General features: G+C 40.8%; 1 protein-coding gene across 7 annotated transcripts in view; it reads right to left on the bottom strand.

The window, feature by feature from the left end:
* SUSD1 (sushi domain containing 1) overlaps positions 1–18843 on the bottom strand; it is a 183681-nt gene that overhangs the window by 83061 nt on the left and 81777 nt on the right. For all 7 annotated transcript variants that reach the window (XM_061163419.1, XM_061163424.1, XM_061163423.1 and 4 more), the window contains 2 exons: positions 6851–6942; positions 4063–4249 (listed from right to left, as the gene is read on the bottom strand). In XM_061163419.1, the coding sequence (XP_061019402.1) occupies positions 4063–4249; positions 6851–6942 (279 nt within the window). The remainder of the gene's footprint in view (positions 1–4062; positions 4250–6850; positions 6943–18843) is intronic.

Below are 18843 nucleotides of genomic sequence, written 5' to 3'. Positions count from 1 at the left end.
TTCCAAAAACTTTCATTCTCCCCTGAGGTCAGCAATATATTTAAAGCGCATGCTTTCATCTTGTTCCCATCAGTAAGATTTAACTTAACGTAAGACACTCAGAATGGAAATTCCATACACTTTTCTTCTGGGAAACCAGCTACTGCCTGTTCCAGGTTCAACCCCCTTGCCTCTCACATTTTTGGTAAAATTCAAAAGTTTACGATTTTACTAAAACAAGAGTCCCATCTTAGGCAACGAAGCATACCTCTTCTTCATTAAAGAGAGGGCGTGGGGCCTGTTCTTCTCTGGTGTGTTTGCTTAGAACTTTCACACTTTTTTAAAATTGCAAATTCTTTAAAGTGGGGTATATAGGGAAAACAGGCAGGCAGGGTCTCAATGAATTCAAATAGCTCAACAGTGCCCCCTGGTGGCCATGAGCACAGATACAGGGTGTGTGAGCTACCAGGCTGAGTTTCTTGTATAAAACAAGGTATAAATGAGTCTCATCAAGATGAAACTCTCTCTCTCAAATCAAAACATATGAAATGCTAATATGAATCAGCAATGCAAAACATCCAAACAGGAGAAGGACCAAAGAGTAGGCGACTGAATAGCGGTTCATCTTGATAAATCACCATGGGAAGGAATACTCAAATTGAACATTTCCTTCCAACTCACCAGCTGGTGAATTCTTTTTTGGTCTAAAGCTTTTATTAACTAACCAGGCATTTCCTCAATGCCAATACCACCCGCTGGCCATTTTGAGATTAGTCTTCATATGTATTCATTACAAAAATATTTCTTTGCTGTGCTATCATTGTCTTTGCGTGGGCTAGCACGATCCTTATGTGTTGGGGATTCAAGGCAGAACACACAGACAAAAATCTCTGCCATCAGAGTGCTCCTATTTTAGTAGGGGAAAGAAAACAAAAAGTAAAATTCAAAATACAAGTTCTGAAATGCGTTCTGTGAAGAAATTCAAACAGAGGAAATGGATAGATTGTGATGGGGTGGTGATGGGGAGGTGATTTTTGAAAGGATGAATTTGAGCAGAAACCTGAGTGATAGGGCTTCCCTGGTGGCTCAGGTGTAAAGAATCTGCCTGCAATGCAGGAGATGCGGGTTTGATCCCTGGGCCAGGAAGATCCCCTGGAGAAGGAAATGGCCACCAGCTCCAGTATCCTAGCCTGGGACATCCCATGGTCAGGAGCCTAGCGGGCTGCAGTCCATGGGGTCGCAAAAGAATCGAAAATGACTTAGCGACTACACAATGACAACACGTGGAGAGAGTATCTCAGGATGAGTACGCACCCGATGGAAAGACCTGGATGCAAGAACAAGTCTGACCCGTTTAAGAAATAGCAAGGAAGGTAGGGAGGCAGCTGATGCTTAGCGAGAGAGAAGGCAGAGGGAGATGAGGTCAGTGAGGTAGGCAAAGGCCAGACTACATGTTCCAGGGTCAGGCACATGGATTCTATTCCAACACCAATGCAAACTCATCCAGCAGTTTTGAGCTGGATATGACATGTTCTTATGTGAATGTTTTTCTTTTTTTATTAATTTTTTTATTGGAATATAGTCGATTTACAATGTTGTGTTAGTTTCAGATGTACAGCAAAGTGAATAAGTTTTAAATATACATATATCCACTCTTTTTTTAGATTATTTTTCCATACAGGTCATTACAGAGTATTGAGTAGAGTTCTTTGTGCTATACAATAGGTCCTTATTTGTTATCTATTTTATATATAGTTGTGAAAGTGAAAGTTGCTCAGTCGTGTCCGACTCTGTGCAACCCCATGGACTATACAGTCCATGGGATTCTCCAGGCCAGAATACTGGAGTGGGTAGTCTTTCCCTTCTTCAGGGGATCTTCCCAACCCAGGGATGGAACCCAGGTCTCCCGCATTGCAGGCAGATTCTTTACCAGCTGAGCCACAAGGGAAGCCCAAGAATACTGGAGTGGGTAGCCTATCCCTTCTCCAGCAGATCTTTCCAACCCAGAGATCAAGCTGGGGTCTCCTGCACTGCAGGCAGATTCTTTACCCACTGAGCTATCAGAGAAGCCCTATATATGGTTGTTATGTATATGTCAACCCCAGTTTCCCAATTTATCCTGCCCATCCTTTCTCCCCAGTAACTATAGGTTTGTTTTTTATATCTGTGACTCCATTTCTGTTTTGTAAATAAGTTCATTTGTAGCATTTTTTAGATTCCACATATAAGCAACATTACATATTTGTTTTTCTCTGTCTTTTTTACTTCATTCAGTATGATACTTTGCATGATCTTCTTAAATATTTTTTTATTTCAATTTTTTAAATTTTTTTAATGCTTTGGCTGAGCTGTGCAACATGTGGGATTTTAGCTCCCAGGGATCGAATCCACGTCCCCTACATTAGAAGCGTGACATCTGAACCACTCGACTGCCCAGCAAATCCCTTGAGTGATCTTTTTAAAGCTCTGGTGAAGATGAAGACAGCCGCAGGTGACAGGCAACTGTGAAAGCAGGGAGAAGATTTAGAAGCTATTGCAGGAGTCCAAGCAAGAAGTTGCTGGCTTGGATTAAGTTGCTAGTTGTAAAGGCAAAGGGGGTAGAAGTGGTTGGATTCATAATGTTTATTTCAGAAGCAAGCCAGCTTGTTAGGGACTAGAAACTGGTGGGAGAAGCAGAATCAATTAGAATTACTTTATGGCTTCAGCAGTCAGTGAATAGGAAGGCCAATAACTGAGACAGAGAAGCCTGGGTGGAAAACGGATTTGTAGGGTAAAGACAGAGATCAGAAATCAAAAGTTCTATTGGTCTTGCTTATTAAATGTTCAAATAGGATATGGGAGACAGGAAGATAAATGGAGCTCAGAGGAGAGAACATGACTAGGACACATATTTGGGGATTGTCAAAATACAGGTATTGTTTGTAGCCATGAGATGTAGAGATCACTGAGGCAGAAAGGGTAATGAAGTAAAAGGATGAGAAGGCAGAGGGTGGAGCAACATTAAAGTCGATGGAACTGGTGAAAAAGACTGGGAAAGAGGAGCCGGCAAGGCAGCAGGATCCAAGAGCCAAGAGAAAAGGTGTTTCAGGGAGGGGATGCCAAATGCTGCACAGACAATCAGATAAGAATAAAACTGGCCGGTGGATTTGGCAAGACAGAGACACTCCCAGTAAAGCATTGAGAACAAATGCCTCTGGACTGGAAACAGTTAAAGACAGAAGAGGCGGTGAGGATGTGGCGCCTCCACAACATTCTTCCGAGGAGTTTCGTTGTAAACAGGGGCTGAGAAAAGACAGAAGAGCTGCAGGGAATATGGGATCCACAGAAGTGTGTCTATCTTTGTTTTCATTTAAAAAGGAGCTATGACAACGTGCCAGTGCAGTGGTGGGACTCATTCTTTACTAGGGGAACAGATGAGGCAAGAAGGGATGGCAGGATTAAGCGAAGACTGAGAGTTGGGACCAAGAAAGAAGATAAAATACAGGTTCTGCCTGCAGGCAGCCCTGGGAAATTTTGGGAATAGAAAGTCCTCACCTGACTACTTCTAATTTACCAGGGAAATAAGACACAAGAAACTAATACTCTGATAATTAGCTCAGAGTGTGTGTGTTGGGGGGCTGGAGGACACACACAGATTTGAGGAGAGATGAGAAAATGAGTGGAAAGTGATTTTCTAGGGTACTAGAGTGGGACTGCCAGTCATTCTCCCTGAGAGGGTAACCTACTCTTAAGGTATCTGTAACAGAATGAAAAATATGTTACTGAAAAAAAAAACAATCATAGGACAAATTCTTCTTAAGGATGAAATAGTTCAAATATCCAGAAGGAATGTAACCAACACTCATGGACACACTGCCCAGATTTATTCAATGCTGCTATTTTGTTTCAGATATCTTTTTAAGAAATAAAACATTACAGTTTCAGGGAAGTCCCTTGAGAACCTCTCTCCAATCTCATATCCTTCTTCCTCCTTCTCTTAAAGTTCGTCATATAGTGATAAAAAGTAATAGTGTGCCTCTTTGTTTGAGCCTATACAGCTCTGCGGTGATTTCGTTCATCCAAATGCTGTTATTCAAGATTTACCTGTTATCTGAGTTGTTAGGGAGATGACCACAGGAAGCTCAGAAGACAAAGCCTGGATGCTGACACTGTAGTTGGTACCTGGACTCAGGTCCAAACACGTCTCAGGAGTCTGACTGCTGGCAGTGATATTAAAGATCATTTCCTGGGCAAATGCTTGTTGATACCATCTCTGGCCCCAAATGTGGACCTGAAACAGAAAAGTTCACCAGGTAAATTACTAGCTTGAAAGGCTGAATGCCTGGATACTTGCTTTTTCTCATGAGCACTCTTGCTCTCCATTCTAAAGTTCCTCTAAAAAGTGAAATACATTATGTGGTATCCCGGATGGGAGGAGGGTTTGGGAGAGGATGGATATATGTATATGAATGGCTGAGTCCCTTCACTGTTCACCGGAAACTACCAGAACATTGTCAATCAGTTATACCCCAATACAAAATAAAAAGTTTAAAGTTTGAGAAAACAAATATGAAATACAAGTAGAGCTGTAATACTACTAAATATTTGGGAAGTCCATAATTACAGTATCATCAGTAAAGTGAATATTTTTTTAAATCAAAATGCATGACAGGCCCTGAAACTGACAAGTTTCGCCTTTTTTGTTCCCACACACACAATGGCACATGCTCAGTGAGAAAGCCTGTTGGCAAAACTGCAGAAGCAAGGCCAGAGAACAATTTCCTAGGAAAAAAAAGCTAAGAAGCTGAACTAAGGCGTCTCCAGGGCAGGGTGCGCGTTAGGATACTCCTAGCTGGTCTGGTAAGACCTAGGAAGGGTTTTTCTCCTCTGCTCACCGCCTTCTGACATTCCCAACATCTGGGCCAATAGATGCACTTTTCTTTCTACTTAATTTCTTCTAGCAGCAGCTCATCCCATGGTCTATGCCTTTGTTACAAACATATTTGGCTTTAAAAGTTCCCCTTGACCCTCTAGGCAACACATTCAGGCCCTTATCAGAGGCAGTGGTGCAGACAGACATACACCCATGAAAAGTCACTGGCTTCCTTCCATGGATACTGCTTGAACGTTGGCTCTGTATCAGGCTATGTCACACAGAGAAATTCTCATGTCTTTCTCATCAATCCCCGAAGTCTTCTGACTTCAAATATGCAGCAGAAATGTACATTTTCTCACTTCTTCTTCTTTTTTTTTATTTTTAGAATTGTGCTGTTTTTATTTGTTTTTATTTTTATTGGAGTATAGTTAACTTACAATGTTGTGTTAGTTTCAGATGCACAGCAAAGTGAATAAGTTATACATATATCCACTTTTTTAAGATTCTTTTTCATACAGGTCATTAGAGAGTATTGAGTAGAGTTCCCTGTGCTGTATCCCAGGCTTTTACTAGTTATCTATTTTATATATGGTAGTATGTATATGCCGGAGAAGGCAGTGGCACCCCACTCCAGTACTCTTGCCTGGAAAATCCCATGGACGGAGGAGCCTGGTAAGCTGCAGTCCACGGGGTCGCTAAGAGTCGGACATGACTGAGTGACTTCACTTTCACTTTTCACTTTCCTGCATTGGAGAAGGAAATGGCAACCCACTCCAGTGTTCTGGCCTGGAGAATCCCAGGGACGGGGGAGCCTGGTGGGCTGCCGTCTGTGGGGTCACACAGAGTCGGACACGACTGAAGCGACTTAGCAGCAGCGACAGCAGCAGCATGTATATGCCAGTCCCTGGGTCTCCCAGGTGGCACTAGAAGTAAAGAACCTGCCTGCCAATGCAGGAGACGTAAGAGATGTGGATTCAACCCCTGGGTCGGGAAGACCCCCTGGTGGAGGGCATGGCAACCCACTTCAATATTCTTGCCTGGAGAATCCCAGGGAGAGAGGAGCCTGGTGGGCTACGGTCCATAGGGTCCCACAGAGTCAGACACGACTGAGCGACTTAGCGTGCACACACGCATGTCAGTCCCAGTCTCCCGATTTATCCCTCCCTCTTATCCCCAACCCCTAGTTCGTGTGTACACTTTTTTCAAACTGGAGGATCATTGCTTTACAACGTCGTGTTGGTTTCTGCCAGACAACAACGCGAATCAGCCGTAAGTATACACGTGTCCCCTCCCTCTTGAAGCTCTCTCCCACCACTCCACACCATCCTGCCCATCTAGGTTGTCACAGAGCACTGGGCTGAGCCTTCTTTATTATACGGCAACTTCGCACTAGCTATCTGTTTTATATACGCTAATGTATATATTTCAACGCTACCCTCTCAATTCAGTCCATCCTCTCCTTCCCCTGCTATATCCAAAGGCTGACACTATGTTCTCTATGTCTGATAGGCATTAGTACCTGCAAATAAGCATTAGTATCTTTTTTATTTTTAGATTCCACACATAAATGATATCATATGATATCTGTCTTTCTCTGTCTGACTTATTCATTCAGTATGACAATCTTTGGATCCATGTTGATGCAAATAGCATTAGTTTGTTTCTTTAATGGCTGAGTAATAGTCCATTGTATATTTCTACCACATCTTTATCTATTCCTCTGCTGATGGATATTTAGGTTGCTTTCATGCCCTGGCTACTGTAAATAGTGCTACAATGAACATTGAGGTGCATGTATCTTTTCGAATTATGGTTTTCTCTGGGTATTTGCTCAGCAGTGGGATTCCTGGCTCATGTGGATTCCTTGCTTCTTATTGCAATTGTCACTATAAATCTTTCATTGATTATGGAAGCTATCTAAGTAGTTTGTTTGTTTGTTTGGTTGGTTTGTTGATATTTTTTGAACCTCCCACATAAGACAAACACCTAAAAAAAGAGTAAGTTTCAGTAACTTACTAAATACATCTCCTCTATATCAGCTGTCTTCATACTTCTCCATCTCAAGCAGGTTTCATTAAATATTGAAATGTTACTGATGGTTTGTTTTACTGCAAGAGGAAAAGAATGAGAAATCAACTTACACCTCATACCAAAATACTACTTTCTAATTGAACAATCTTCCAAAGATAAGCATTTACAAGAGGATGACTTCTGCTGTATTTCAATTTAGAAATTAGTGGTAGCAGTCCAAGAAACTCCACTTTTATATTCCTGTAAACTCAGTCCTGATGAAAGATTCACAATCAAAAGATACCCAATCAGAGGAGCCTTCTTAAAAATTATTTAAGTCTATTCACTGCAAATTCCCTTGGTTTCCTAAGCTAAAACTCATTGTCCTTGCCTTGGACAAACCTCATTTAGACAAAAAAGCACCAGTTTGAAATTCTGAGCTGAGAACAACGTTTCAGCAGAGAATTGAGAACTTCTCCCTGAGCAAATAAAAAAGGCCACCTCAAACAGTCAGGCTTTTCATGATGGAAAGTGGGGAATGGTCTTTCTTGGTTTGGGCTTCCTCATCTTTTATTACCAAAGAACCATTTGTTGGTCTCTGCTCAATGTCACAGTAATCAATCCAAAAGATAGTTCAGATCTGGTACCGTGTAATATAGAAGCACATTCTTCAAGCTTTTAAAATAAAGACTGTGAAAGTGTTAATCGTTCAGTCATGTCCAGTTCTCTGTGATTCCATGGACTGTAGCCCACCAGGCTCTTCTGTTCATGGGATTCTCCAGACAAGAATACTAGAGTGGGTAACCATTCCCTTCTCCAGGGGATCTTCCCGACCCAGGGATCAGACCTGGGTCTCCTGCAGTGCAGGCAGACTCTACGACCTGAGTCACCAGGGAAGCCCCAAATAAAGACTAGTTATTCAAATCTCTGGTATCAGAGGTTACTTCCTTCAAAGATGATCCCTGTCCCTAAACTGAAAATGATATATCAGACTTGCTAAGAAGTCTCATAGGAATACTGTGATGATTAATAAGTAATAAAGACAACTCCCAAAGCACCTGAAAAAAAAGAAAATCTCAAGACAGTCAACCCTATTGTGTAAGCCCCTTGACCAACAGGTTCCTTTGAAAGAAGCCAAGCCGATGGACGTGACCCCTTTTTATGGATTGGGCGGCTTTGCCCAAAGAAAACCTGTTCCACAGGTCACAAGCTTTACTTCAAATGTTGTAAGACAGAGTAGGGAAGAAAGTATAGGTGATTCAGGATAAGGCAATCTTGCTATTAGGTATGGAAGATGGTGTTAGAGATAAATAGTAGTGGTTCAAGGAAGCTCACACTTCTTAAATTTTCAAAACATATACAATTTTAATAGTATTTAAACAGTTCCAGATCATACAAAAAGGTAGCAAGTTTACAATTCATTCAGTATGACGGATAATCGACAATGCCCAAGCTGTACAAGATGGCACAACCAATAACTAAACACGCTATGCTAAACTCACTTATAAATAAATACAAATATACAAAATAAAATAATAGTAAATAGAAGTCAGCAATACGTTCAAAGAACAATATACTAGAAACAAGGGAGATTTACTCCAGGAATACAGAGATGATCATTATTGGGAAAGATATTAATCTATTAAAAGAGAAAAACCATATGGTCACTTTTATAATCATAATGGTTAATACATAAACTAGGATTTAATTTGATAGAAACTCATTGATTTAAGAGTGCTTATTAGAAACACCATACTTAGTGGTAAAACAATGAAGCAATTTCTAGTAAAGTTAAGAACAATCCAAGGATGCATGGCCTGACAGCTGCTATTTAGCCCCGTTGCTGTTGTTTAGCCCCTGAGTCGTGTCCGCCTCTCTTGCAGCCTTGCCAGGCTCCTCTATACTCAGGAGATTCTAGACAATGCAAACCTAGGCAATGAAAAGAAGAGCTATAAATGCCAGAAAAAAAGGGATCAAATTATGCCACTGCTAGTGAATCGAAAAGAATCAACTAAAAAACAAACATACAACTGTTTGAAAACAACAGAAAAACAAATAATAGGAATTTGGCAAAGAGCACCCAAAGGTAAGAACATAGAAAAACTAACAGTTTTCTACATATCTGCAAGAACAAGTATGGTGGGCTGAATGATGGTCCCTCCAAAGATGTCCACATCCTAGTTTTAGAGTCTGTATCATGTTACCTTCATGGTATAAAGACTTTGCAAATGTAGTTACAGTGTGGAAGATCATCCTGGATTATCCAGATGGACTCAATGCAGTGACAACGGTTCTTAAAAGAAGGAGACAAGATCAGGGCCAGAGAGAAATTTAAGGTTAAACTGAGGGGCTTTAAAGATTGAGGATGGGGCCACAAGCCAAGGAATATAGGCAGGTTCTAATAACCAGAAAGGGCAGGGAAATGAATTCTCCCTTTGAGCCCCCAGGATGAACATAGGCCTGCTGACACAAGTAAACTAAAACCACAAATTAAACAGAGAAATTAAAAGATCTCTATTCACAAGAGAAGAAACCATGAACAAACTTCAAATACCTTGAAATAAATCTAACTAGAAATGTCCAAGACTTGCACTGTGGCAGGAAAAATCAAAATAATACTTTTCTTAAAAAGACATGAGACTTTTCTGATAAACAAGGAAAATAAGGAAACAATGAACAAGCTGGGGAAACAGCATAAACAAGCCTAAAAGAGGTAAGCAATCTTGATTATTCTTTAGCTGTTCTACAAACACTTGTAGTTAGATTTGTCCTTTACAAAGCTAAACAAAACTAATTACTCTCTGACTCCTTATAAACTATACTCTGCACCTGGCATTATTCTCTTGTAGCATTCTACATTTCAAAAAGGTCACAGGTCAATAACTTCAGAGACACCAGACCTGGTTCCTGTAGCCATTTTGAAATTTTACCAAAAAAAAAAAAGCAAAACATTCATTAGGATATAAAATTTTCCCTATCTCCCAGACAGCAGGACACAGCTCTTGAAGCACTAGCCTACTGTGTTACCCCTTTGCCTGGCAAAGAATAAATCTACTTTTTTATTTTCTCCAAATTCTGTCTCCATTATTTCTATTTGGCATCAGTTGCACCGGGAGTCAAGATTTTGGCAACAACATGAAGATTTTTTTTCTCTGAAGGACATGAAAGAAAACAATAAAGAGAAAAATGCCACATCCTTGAACGGGAAGATAGGAAAGTGCAGATACCAATTCTCCACCAAGTAATCTACAAGTGGAATGTACTTCCAAAGGTGATTCCAATGGTCCTTCTTGGAATAAGTTTACTCATTCATTCAGTAAATATTTAGAAAGTTTTCACCATGTGCCAGGCATGCTTTGGAGCAGGATAAAGTGGTGAGAAAACGAAGTCCCTGCACCTAATGGAATTCATTCTAGTGAGAAAGGCAGAAAATATACAAGTGGAAAAATAAATCTTAAAATATAATCTTGGGACTTGCATGGTGGTCCAGTGGCTAAGACTGTGCTTCCAAGGCAGGGGGCCTAGGTTCAATCCCTGGGAAGGGAACTAGATCCTGCATGCCACAAATAACTGTAATGTTACAGGAATGGTGGGTCCACAATTTCTTCTGTTCACAGGAAACATCTCACTGGTTAAATTTAGGTCCATGTTGATCAGAGAGTGACTCTCTCTAGACTCCCTTCTTTCCATCCAAGGAGCTCACAGTTTGAACTAAAGGTAGGCTGAATCCCTGCTGAGCTCCCTTGGAGTGGAAAAGGATCCCCAGTAGAAGACAGCTCATTCTGAATCCTTTCCTACCCCACTCTCTGATCCTTTGCTATATTAAATATTATACATGCCCTGACTCTCGTTCAAATTGTCATTCTCTGCTTCATTTTCAGTGGTCACTCTGCCTTCTCTCTCTCCTTTCCCCACCCACAGGGCCAATCTAAGCTAAAAGCCTAAAGCTGAAAAACCAGACCTGCAAGAATGACGCAGAGAAGAAAAATTTTGGCTCTTAGTTCATGAGATTCTTAGAAATTATGCTTCAGCTTTGTTAATGCAGGCAAGCAACTCTGGGTAAAATCAGTCATTACTTTCTCAGGGCTCCCAGAGTCCCCTGCAACTTCAAACTACACTTTAAGCATTATATTACTATGTATGTATAATTATGCATGTGCGTATTATGAAACACTATGTCTCATTCATCTTTGTACACCTAGTGTCCAGGACAGTGGCGAGCATGGCATTCCCTACTGTTAAACTGTAAGCAATCAGCAATAAGAGGAAATCTAAGCACCTGATTTACTGGGAGTGTGAAAGTTGCTCAATCATGTCCTACTCTTTGCGATCCCAGGCACTGTAGCCTGCCAGGCTCCTCTGTCCATGGAACTCTCCTGACAAATACTGGAGTGGGTTGCCATGCCCTCCTCCAGGGAATCTTCCCAACCCAGGGATGGAACCCAGGTCTCCTGCATTGCAAGTGGATTCTTCACCAGCTGAGCTACCAGGGAAGCCCCTACCTGATATATTAACCAAACGGAATACAGGTACTATGAATAAGACATGGCTCCTACCCTTAATATGTACTTAATCTAGAAGTTACACACTATATCAAAATAACAAAAATATAAAGGAGTATATAATAAATGTCATAAGATAAATTTAAGTCACAGTTAACATTTGATAAATGTTAACTTATTAACTTGTTAACTTATTACTTAGATGCTTATTGTGTATCGCATATTATGCGGTTTTCCATGGGCATTAACCCATTTAGTCTCACAACAAATCCATAACGTTATTCCCATTTTTATACTTAAGGCAGTTTAGCCACATGAGGTTACATAACTCGCCTAAAGGCACAGAGATTGTAAACAGCAGATCTGAGATCTGAATTTAGATAACCTGACTCCAGAGTAACTGTGCCTAACTCCTCCCAATATTTCCTCCTAGAAAAGAGTATGGGAATTCAGAAAGAAGAACATGTACTTTCAGTTGAGGGGATCATGAAAGAAGGGAATATAGGAACTGAAGAAGAGGGTGAGGGTTCCAGGCAGAAGAAATGGCAGGAGAGCAGAGATTTGGAGGCAGAAAGTTAGCACTTAAGAGTTTATTACAGGGCTTCCCTGGTGGCTCAGTGGGGAAGAATCTACGGGCCGATGCAGGAGACACTGGCTGGATCCCTGATCCGGGAATATCCCACTTGCCACAGAGCGACTGAGCCCGGGTACCAGAACTACCAAGCCTGTGCTCTGAAGCCCACAAACTCTAGAGCCCATGCTCCACAACAAGAGAAGCCTCCGCAACGAGAGGCCCGCGCCCTGCAAGGAAGAGAAGCCCCCGCTCGCCGCAACTAGGGAAAAGCCTGTGCAGCAGCAAAGACTCAGCACGGCCAGAAATAAATTTTCAAAAAAAGAGTCCATTAAGATTAGCATTCCAGTTACTTCACTGATAACGGTGGCCCCTTAAATTCAAATCTCTCCATACATTCTCCAAAATATACTTCAGATCAACTGGAAAAGCGGACAAATCAACATAAAACCAATGCTGTCATCACAACTGGAAGACAAAACTGCAAACTTTAAATCACCTTTTATGAAAAAATGAATAGCAAATCCCAGCAAAGCTATCTCTCAATTGCCCACACATCATTCTAGAGAGGGAGGGGGCTCTAGAAGAGACCTGTGAAAGAGAAGAGGGAAGCAAAGGGCCCAATCATGAGTCAGAGTCACTCCCCGAAAGAGAAATTCCACCTTAAGGGTGAAAATACTGAAAAAGAGACCTGGGATATCAGAGTACTAACTACAAGCAAACGATGAAAAATCTATGAGACTTCAGGTCGAACCAGTCCATCCTAAAGGAAATCAACCCTGAATATTCACTGGAAGGACTGAAGCTGAAGCTCCAGTAATTTGGCCACCTGATGCAAAGAGCCGACTCATTGGGAAAGACCTTGATGATGGGAAAGATTGAGGGCAGGAGGAGAAGGGAGCAACAGAGGATGAGATGGTTGGATGGCATCATTGACTCAGTGGATATGAATCTGAGCAAACTCTGGGAGATAGTGAGGGACAGGGAAACGGTGTGCTGCAGTTCATGGGGTTGCAAGGAGTCAGACACAACTTGGCAACTGAACAATGAGAAAGGTGTTGCTTCTGGGAAAGAAGAGAATAAAAAGGAAGGAATAGCTATCCTTTGGAAACTATGTGGTGACAGGAAAAAGAAGTGCAGGGAAAAGGTAAGATCCGATCAGGCCAAAGTGAAAGTTGCTCAGGCAAGTCCGACTCTTTGCAACCCCATGGACCATACAGTCCATGCAATTCTCCAGGCCAGTACACCAGAGTGGGTAACCGTTCCCTTCTCCAGGGGATCCTCCCAACCCAGGGATCGAACCCAGGTCTCCTGCATTGAAGGCGGATTCTTTACCAGCTGAGTCACAAGGGAAGCCCCTATAAGTCAAAAGAGAACCCAAAATAGAAGAATACAGATAAACTACAACCACTTTTATAAAGCAAAAGGAAGCATAAGAAAGGATACAGGGAATACGAGAGCAGAAATTAATGATGTAGAGCAATAGTCACAAAATGTTTCTATAGAGGGTCCAATAGTAAATATTTTAGGTTTTCTAGACCAGACGGTTCTGTTAAAACTACTCAATCCTGGCTTTGTAGCACAAAAGCAACCACAGACAATATGTAAATAAACGACTTGACGGTGTTCCAATAAAACTTTATTATGAAATCAGATGACAGCCAGATTTGACCCATGGTCTACACTTTGCTAATCCCTGATGTGGAGTAGACCTAACTGTGGAAACAAATAGCAGATCTAATTAATAAAAAAAAAATCTTGACTTTTTGAAAATACTTATTGAAATAGACAAACTGCTAACTAATCAGCTAGAAAATAGAAAGGAAAAAATCAAGTAAAAAAAGAGAAATAATCTTTGAAATAAAAGAAAATTCCAAAAGTTAATTTTGCAGACCACTAGGCAAATAAATTTTGAAAACAGATAAAATGGGTAATTCCTAATACGGTTTACCAAAATGGACTCCACTAGACAATAAAAGCTGAAACTGACCATTTTCCATAAAAAAAATTGAGAACGTTATCAAGGAACTAACACAGAAAATCCCTAGGCCTAGACTGTTACCCAAAGGAATTCTACCAAACCATCCAAGAAGAGGTAATCCAAATACTTCATAAATTGTGATGATGAAGGAAACTTTCCAAATTCTTTTTATGAAACAAGGAAAATACTAATGTCTAAATCTGATGGGGATAGTGCAGAAGAAGAGAGAAAACTATAAATTGGCATCACTTATGAATATTGGTGCAAAAATACTCAAAGAAAAGTAAGAAACAAATATAATGCCATATAAAAAAATAATGTACTATGACCAAGTGGGATTTATTTCAGGAAAAGGGGAGCAAAAGAGAGAACACGAGAGAGAAATTTGAAATTATATCAAATTAAAAAGTCACAAGGAAATGAAAAGAAAAAAGAACATCTAGTAATTAGGTTTCCTTTGTATTGTATTAATGGATAGGGTAAACCAAGAAGTAAGTGGTCTTTTGTCTGATTTCAGCCAAGGAGAGAGCCTTGGAACCTCTTTGTCTGTACACATGATTAGAATATGGTGGCCCTAAAGAATGAGATGAACCTATTGCATCTAGAGCCATTTAAAATCCATTTAGTGATGAGTTCCAATTCCAAAGAACTTATTCACCTTTATTTATCCTCTGGGTATGGTTCTACCTAGCTGGATCTACAAAATCATTATCTTATAAAGAACAATCATTTTCTCTCTCCATTTTTGGCATATTACAGAAGACTGGCTATTCCATGCAAAATATATGCTGATTTTTAGCTTGGCCGATAGCAAGTATGAGTTTCTCAGGCTTATGGCTTATAAGAGACGCAGGCTGACTTCAGACATACCTTTTCAACCCAGAAATGTTATTACAATATTTATCATTTTGTGGAAAAATATCAGAAACCATGTTAAATTATTTGCGGTCTTTACTATTTTTTGTTTGGACTTCAATTCTGTGAACAGCGATCAGTTACAAGGGAAGTTTTATAAGGTCCCAGGAGATCCCAAATAATGCATGCAGTTAGAAAACCTGCTATCGTAAGGCACTTCATCAGTCAGGCATTCTACCAGGGAATAGAGGAAAAGTGGCATGTTCTTCTTCTTTAGATACTTTTTTAAATTTACCAACACTATTTTAGAAGTAACTAAATGCAAGCAATCCTCTTCTAAAGAGAACAGGGAAACCAGCATTCTCTTAGTCACAAATGATACGGTTTTAAAACCTCTAATTAGGAGCAGCCTAAATAGACAGTTGGTTTTTCGAGGTAAATATTGTCAAGAAAAAAATGGCTAGAAATCAACTATCTGGAAAGCACAGTTACTATTTTTATAGCCCTTCTATAACTCTATAAACAGGGTATCATTTTAGTTGTCCTTGATGTACATTTCACAGTTTGTCTTAGAAGGATATAACGGTTGTTCAAAGTTGAGAGTTCATTATTTTGTCGAAATTTTTCCTAAGACAAATTTGGTATCTAGTTACAACCACCATGAGATTTTCAGGCTAAAAGTATGTGATCACATTGTAAGGACAGGAACTGAGATTCAACCATGGAGGGCAGATCTGTACATTTCCCTTAGCTTAGCTCCCTAGACTCGGCTTAGCCCCATAACGGAGGCAGGCAGCCTTCTTTTCGGGCACAGATCCTTGTAATTCAACTGGCAACACAGATCAACTGTTTCCTAGGGATGGATGAGACAGAATCATCTGAACACATGGGCCCCATCATTTATTAAGCAGCAATATTTAGGAAACATTTCCTGAAAAACATGGACTCCAGTTCATTCCTCCAAATAATCTAAACTAACCTAATCATACCCTTGAATCAAGTCAGATCAGCAAACCACAGGCATTTCTAAGGCACCTTTCCTTGCCCACTCCACAATGAATTGCACTTTTCTAAAATACAATGAGCCATGTTGAGGGCCAGTATAAGAAACAGCATCATAAAATCCTCATAAAATGCTGCTCAAACACTGGATTACTTATGAAACCCCCCAGAAATTTCTATATGTTGAAAATAACTTTACTTCTTTCCAAAAACACCATTTGTTGTAACCTTGTTGTAATAAGTCATGTGATGGCTCCCTTTCTGACTGGAAGGGGTTGAAAACTTAAACCTAAATATGCGAGCCACTGATGAAAAAGTAAATAGATTACAAGGATATGAATCATTCTTAGCCTTATTCTGACATCTTTTTTAGGTCTCTGACTTTGTTTTACATTCTTCTTTAGGTTACATCCTTATTTTATATACCCATGCAGGTCACTTAGCTTTCCTGTGGCTCAGATGGTAAAGAATCTGCCTGCAATGTGGGAGACCCAGGTCTCCCTGGGTGGGGAAGATCTGCTGGAGGAGGAAATGGCAACCCACTCCAGTATTCTCACCAGGTTAATCCCACCGACTGAGGAGCCTGGCGGGCTACAGTCCATGGGGTCACAAAGAGTCAGACACAACTGAGCAACTAATACTGTCCCCATGATACAGGTCACTTACAGTCCTAGAAAAAAAAGATGGGCTATAAATAAAAACTTTTGTTTGAAAAAAATCTATATTTAACATTAATGCAATATATCACAAAGGAAAGATCAATAGATTGGACTGCATAGAAACCTCAAACCTTTATACATCAAAGACATCATACACAAAATTTAAAAAAATGATAAAACAGGAGAAGTATTTGACACAAATAAGTTGACACCAATAATAAACTTTTACTCTATGAATAAGTTGTATATATCAATGAGAACACAGAATTGAATAGATAAATGAAATAACAATGGTAAAGAAATCAATCAAGAAATTTGGATGTTGAAATATATGAATTTGGAGGAACTTAGAGTTACTTTCCTAACATACGCTCCTAGAACTAGAATGGACCTTTCCCAATCAACTCTCTAACATTCCAGAGGCCATGTGTTTTAAAGCTTGCTAGTTACCTGTCTCCTGATTTTTACAAAAGAAAGAACAATTTCGGCCTCTCTCCACTCCCTGCTCACTAATCCTCAAGGAAGGAACAGTAAATATGTAATCTGACAGGTGGGAGGAAGGCTGCTATTCCTTCAGTCACGTTTCCTAGTGGGTGGAGTTCATATGTCATAGGTGACTGCCCAAAGAAGCAGATCCTTGCTGTCTGGGACCTGCCTAGGCTCAGGCGCAAGGGACATGTGTATCTTGTCTCCGAGAAGTGAGTAACCGGTCTCTGCCCACTCCTTCTCCTCGGATCGTCAGCCTGAGACTGGGTGGGTGAGCCAGGCAAGGTGCCCTGGGCAGACCCAACTACCCAAACTTCCAGGGGAAAGACAGTAGGAAACCCCGTTTGGCCACACATATCTAAGCTTCATTCTCCAGTATCACTCTCACTAGAACTGTGTTGGGGTAACTCCTGGGAACTTGCTCAGGCAAATAAAGTCGATGCTTTACTTCTCATGTGTCAGTCTGCAGAAGTGGGGTAGGTAGGATTCACGCTCTTTCACCTGCAACATGTGAATACGCTGGGGTTATATAAAGACAAGAGCCACCACCAGGGTGCAGAGCATCACTGGGAAAGACGGAGGCTCTTGGTCTCTATACCTAGAACTGCAAGAACAGATCAACACTGAGACTTCCCTGGTGGTCCAGTGGTTAAGACTCTGTGCTCCCGGTGCAGGGGGCCTGGGTTCCATCCCTGACCAGGGAACTAGAGCCCATGCACCACAACTAAGACTTGGTGTAGCCACGTTAAAAAAAAAAAAATTAGATGAGGTATGGATAGATATTCAATAACCAGGAAAACTTCACCAATCAGACAAAATGTGCAAGTTTCTTAGGCATGAGCCCTTTGAATTATTTTAGCTACCACCTTTTTTTTTTTTTTAGTCTTTCTGTTTATCATGTCTTTTCTTCTAAGTAAAGGTTTTAATTTGCCCAGAAGTGGCTAAGTAGCTTGTGTGGTTAGAGCAGTGCTGCTTAAAATCTGGACTGGCAGCATCAGCAAGGCCTGGAAACTTACTAGAAATGAAATTTTGAGGTCCGCACTCCAGGCCTGCTGAGTCAGAACCTCTAGGATGGAGTTCAGGAACCTATGCTTTAATAAGCTCCCCAAGTGATTCTTGTGCTAGCTAAAGTTTGTGAAACACAAAAAGAGCATTAGTGGGAGATTCTGATGGATTTTAGAGAGCATCTGGGGAGCCAGACATTAGCAGACAACAGGAGATTAGCTGCCCCAAATTCTGTCTCTCTTTATCTTGTTCAGAATGAAGAGATCTGATAAAAGACTGAACCCATGGTTTGTCTATAGGCTCAGGAGTCACCCCAACACCAGATGCTCTCAAATTGCTCTGGATTGTTTTACAGAGCCCCAGATTGAGAAGACCAAACCAATTAATCCTAAAGTATCAGTCCTTCCAATCCTACTTGTTGAAAGGACTGATGCTGAAGGTGAAGCTCCAATGCTTTGGCCACGTGATGCAAAGAACCAACTCACTGAGAAAGACCCGGAGCTGGGAAAGACTGAAGGCAGAAGAAGAGGGCAACAGAGGATGAGATGGTTGGATGGCATCACCAATTCAATGGACATGAATTTTTGGCAAACTCTGGGAAACAGTAAGGGACAGGGAGGCCTCCAGACATGCAGCCTGGAGGACTGCATTGGACCCCTGCAGTCCATGGGGTCACAAGGAGTCGGACACGACTTAGCAACTGAACAACAACAACAGCCTGGGGATTCTAGAGCAGGGATTCTTCTTAGTTGAAAATGGGATAAAATCCAGTGCGATTATCACAAACTCAACTGCTGAGAAAAAGTCATAAAAGGTATTGGCTAGAACCCTTTCTTTCTAAAGATGAGATTTGCTCAAGCTCTGAAAAAGGAATGAAATCAGTTTACAGAAGAGGATTTGATCTTGCAAATGGGACAATACAGGGAGAAAATGGAATA

The sequence above is a fragment of the Dama dama genome, chromosome 16, assembly GCF_033118175.1.
Source record: "Dama dama isolate Ldn47 chromosome 16, ASM3311817v1, whole genome shotgun sequence".
Lineage (NCBI taxonomy): Eukaryota > Metazoa > Chordata > Mammalia > Artiodactyla > Cervidae > Dama > Dama dama.
This window is presented reverse-complemented; position numbering and strand designations above follow the sequence as displayed.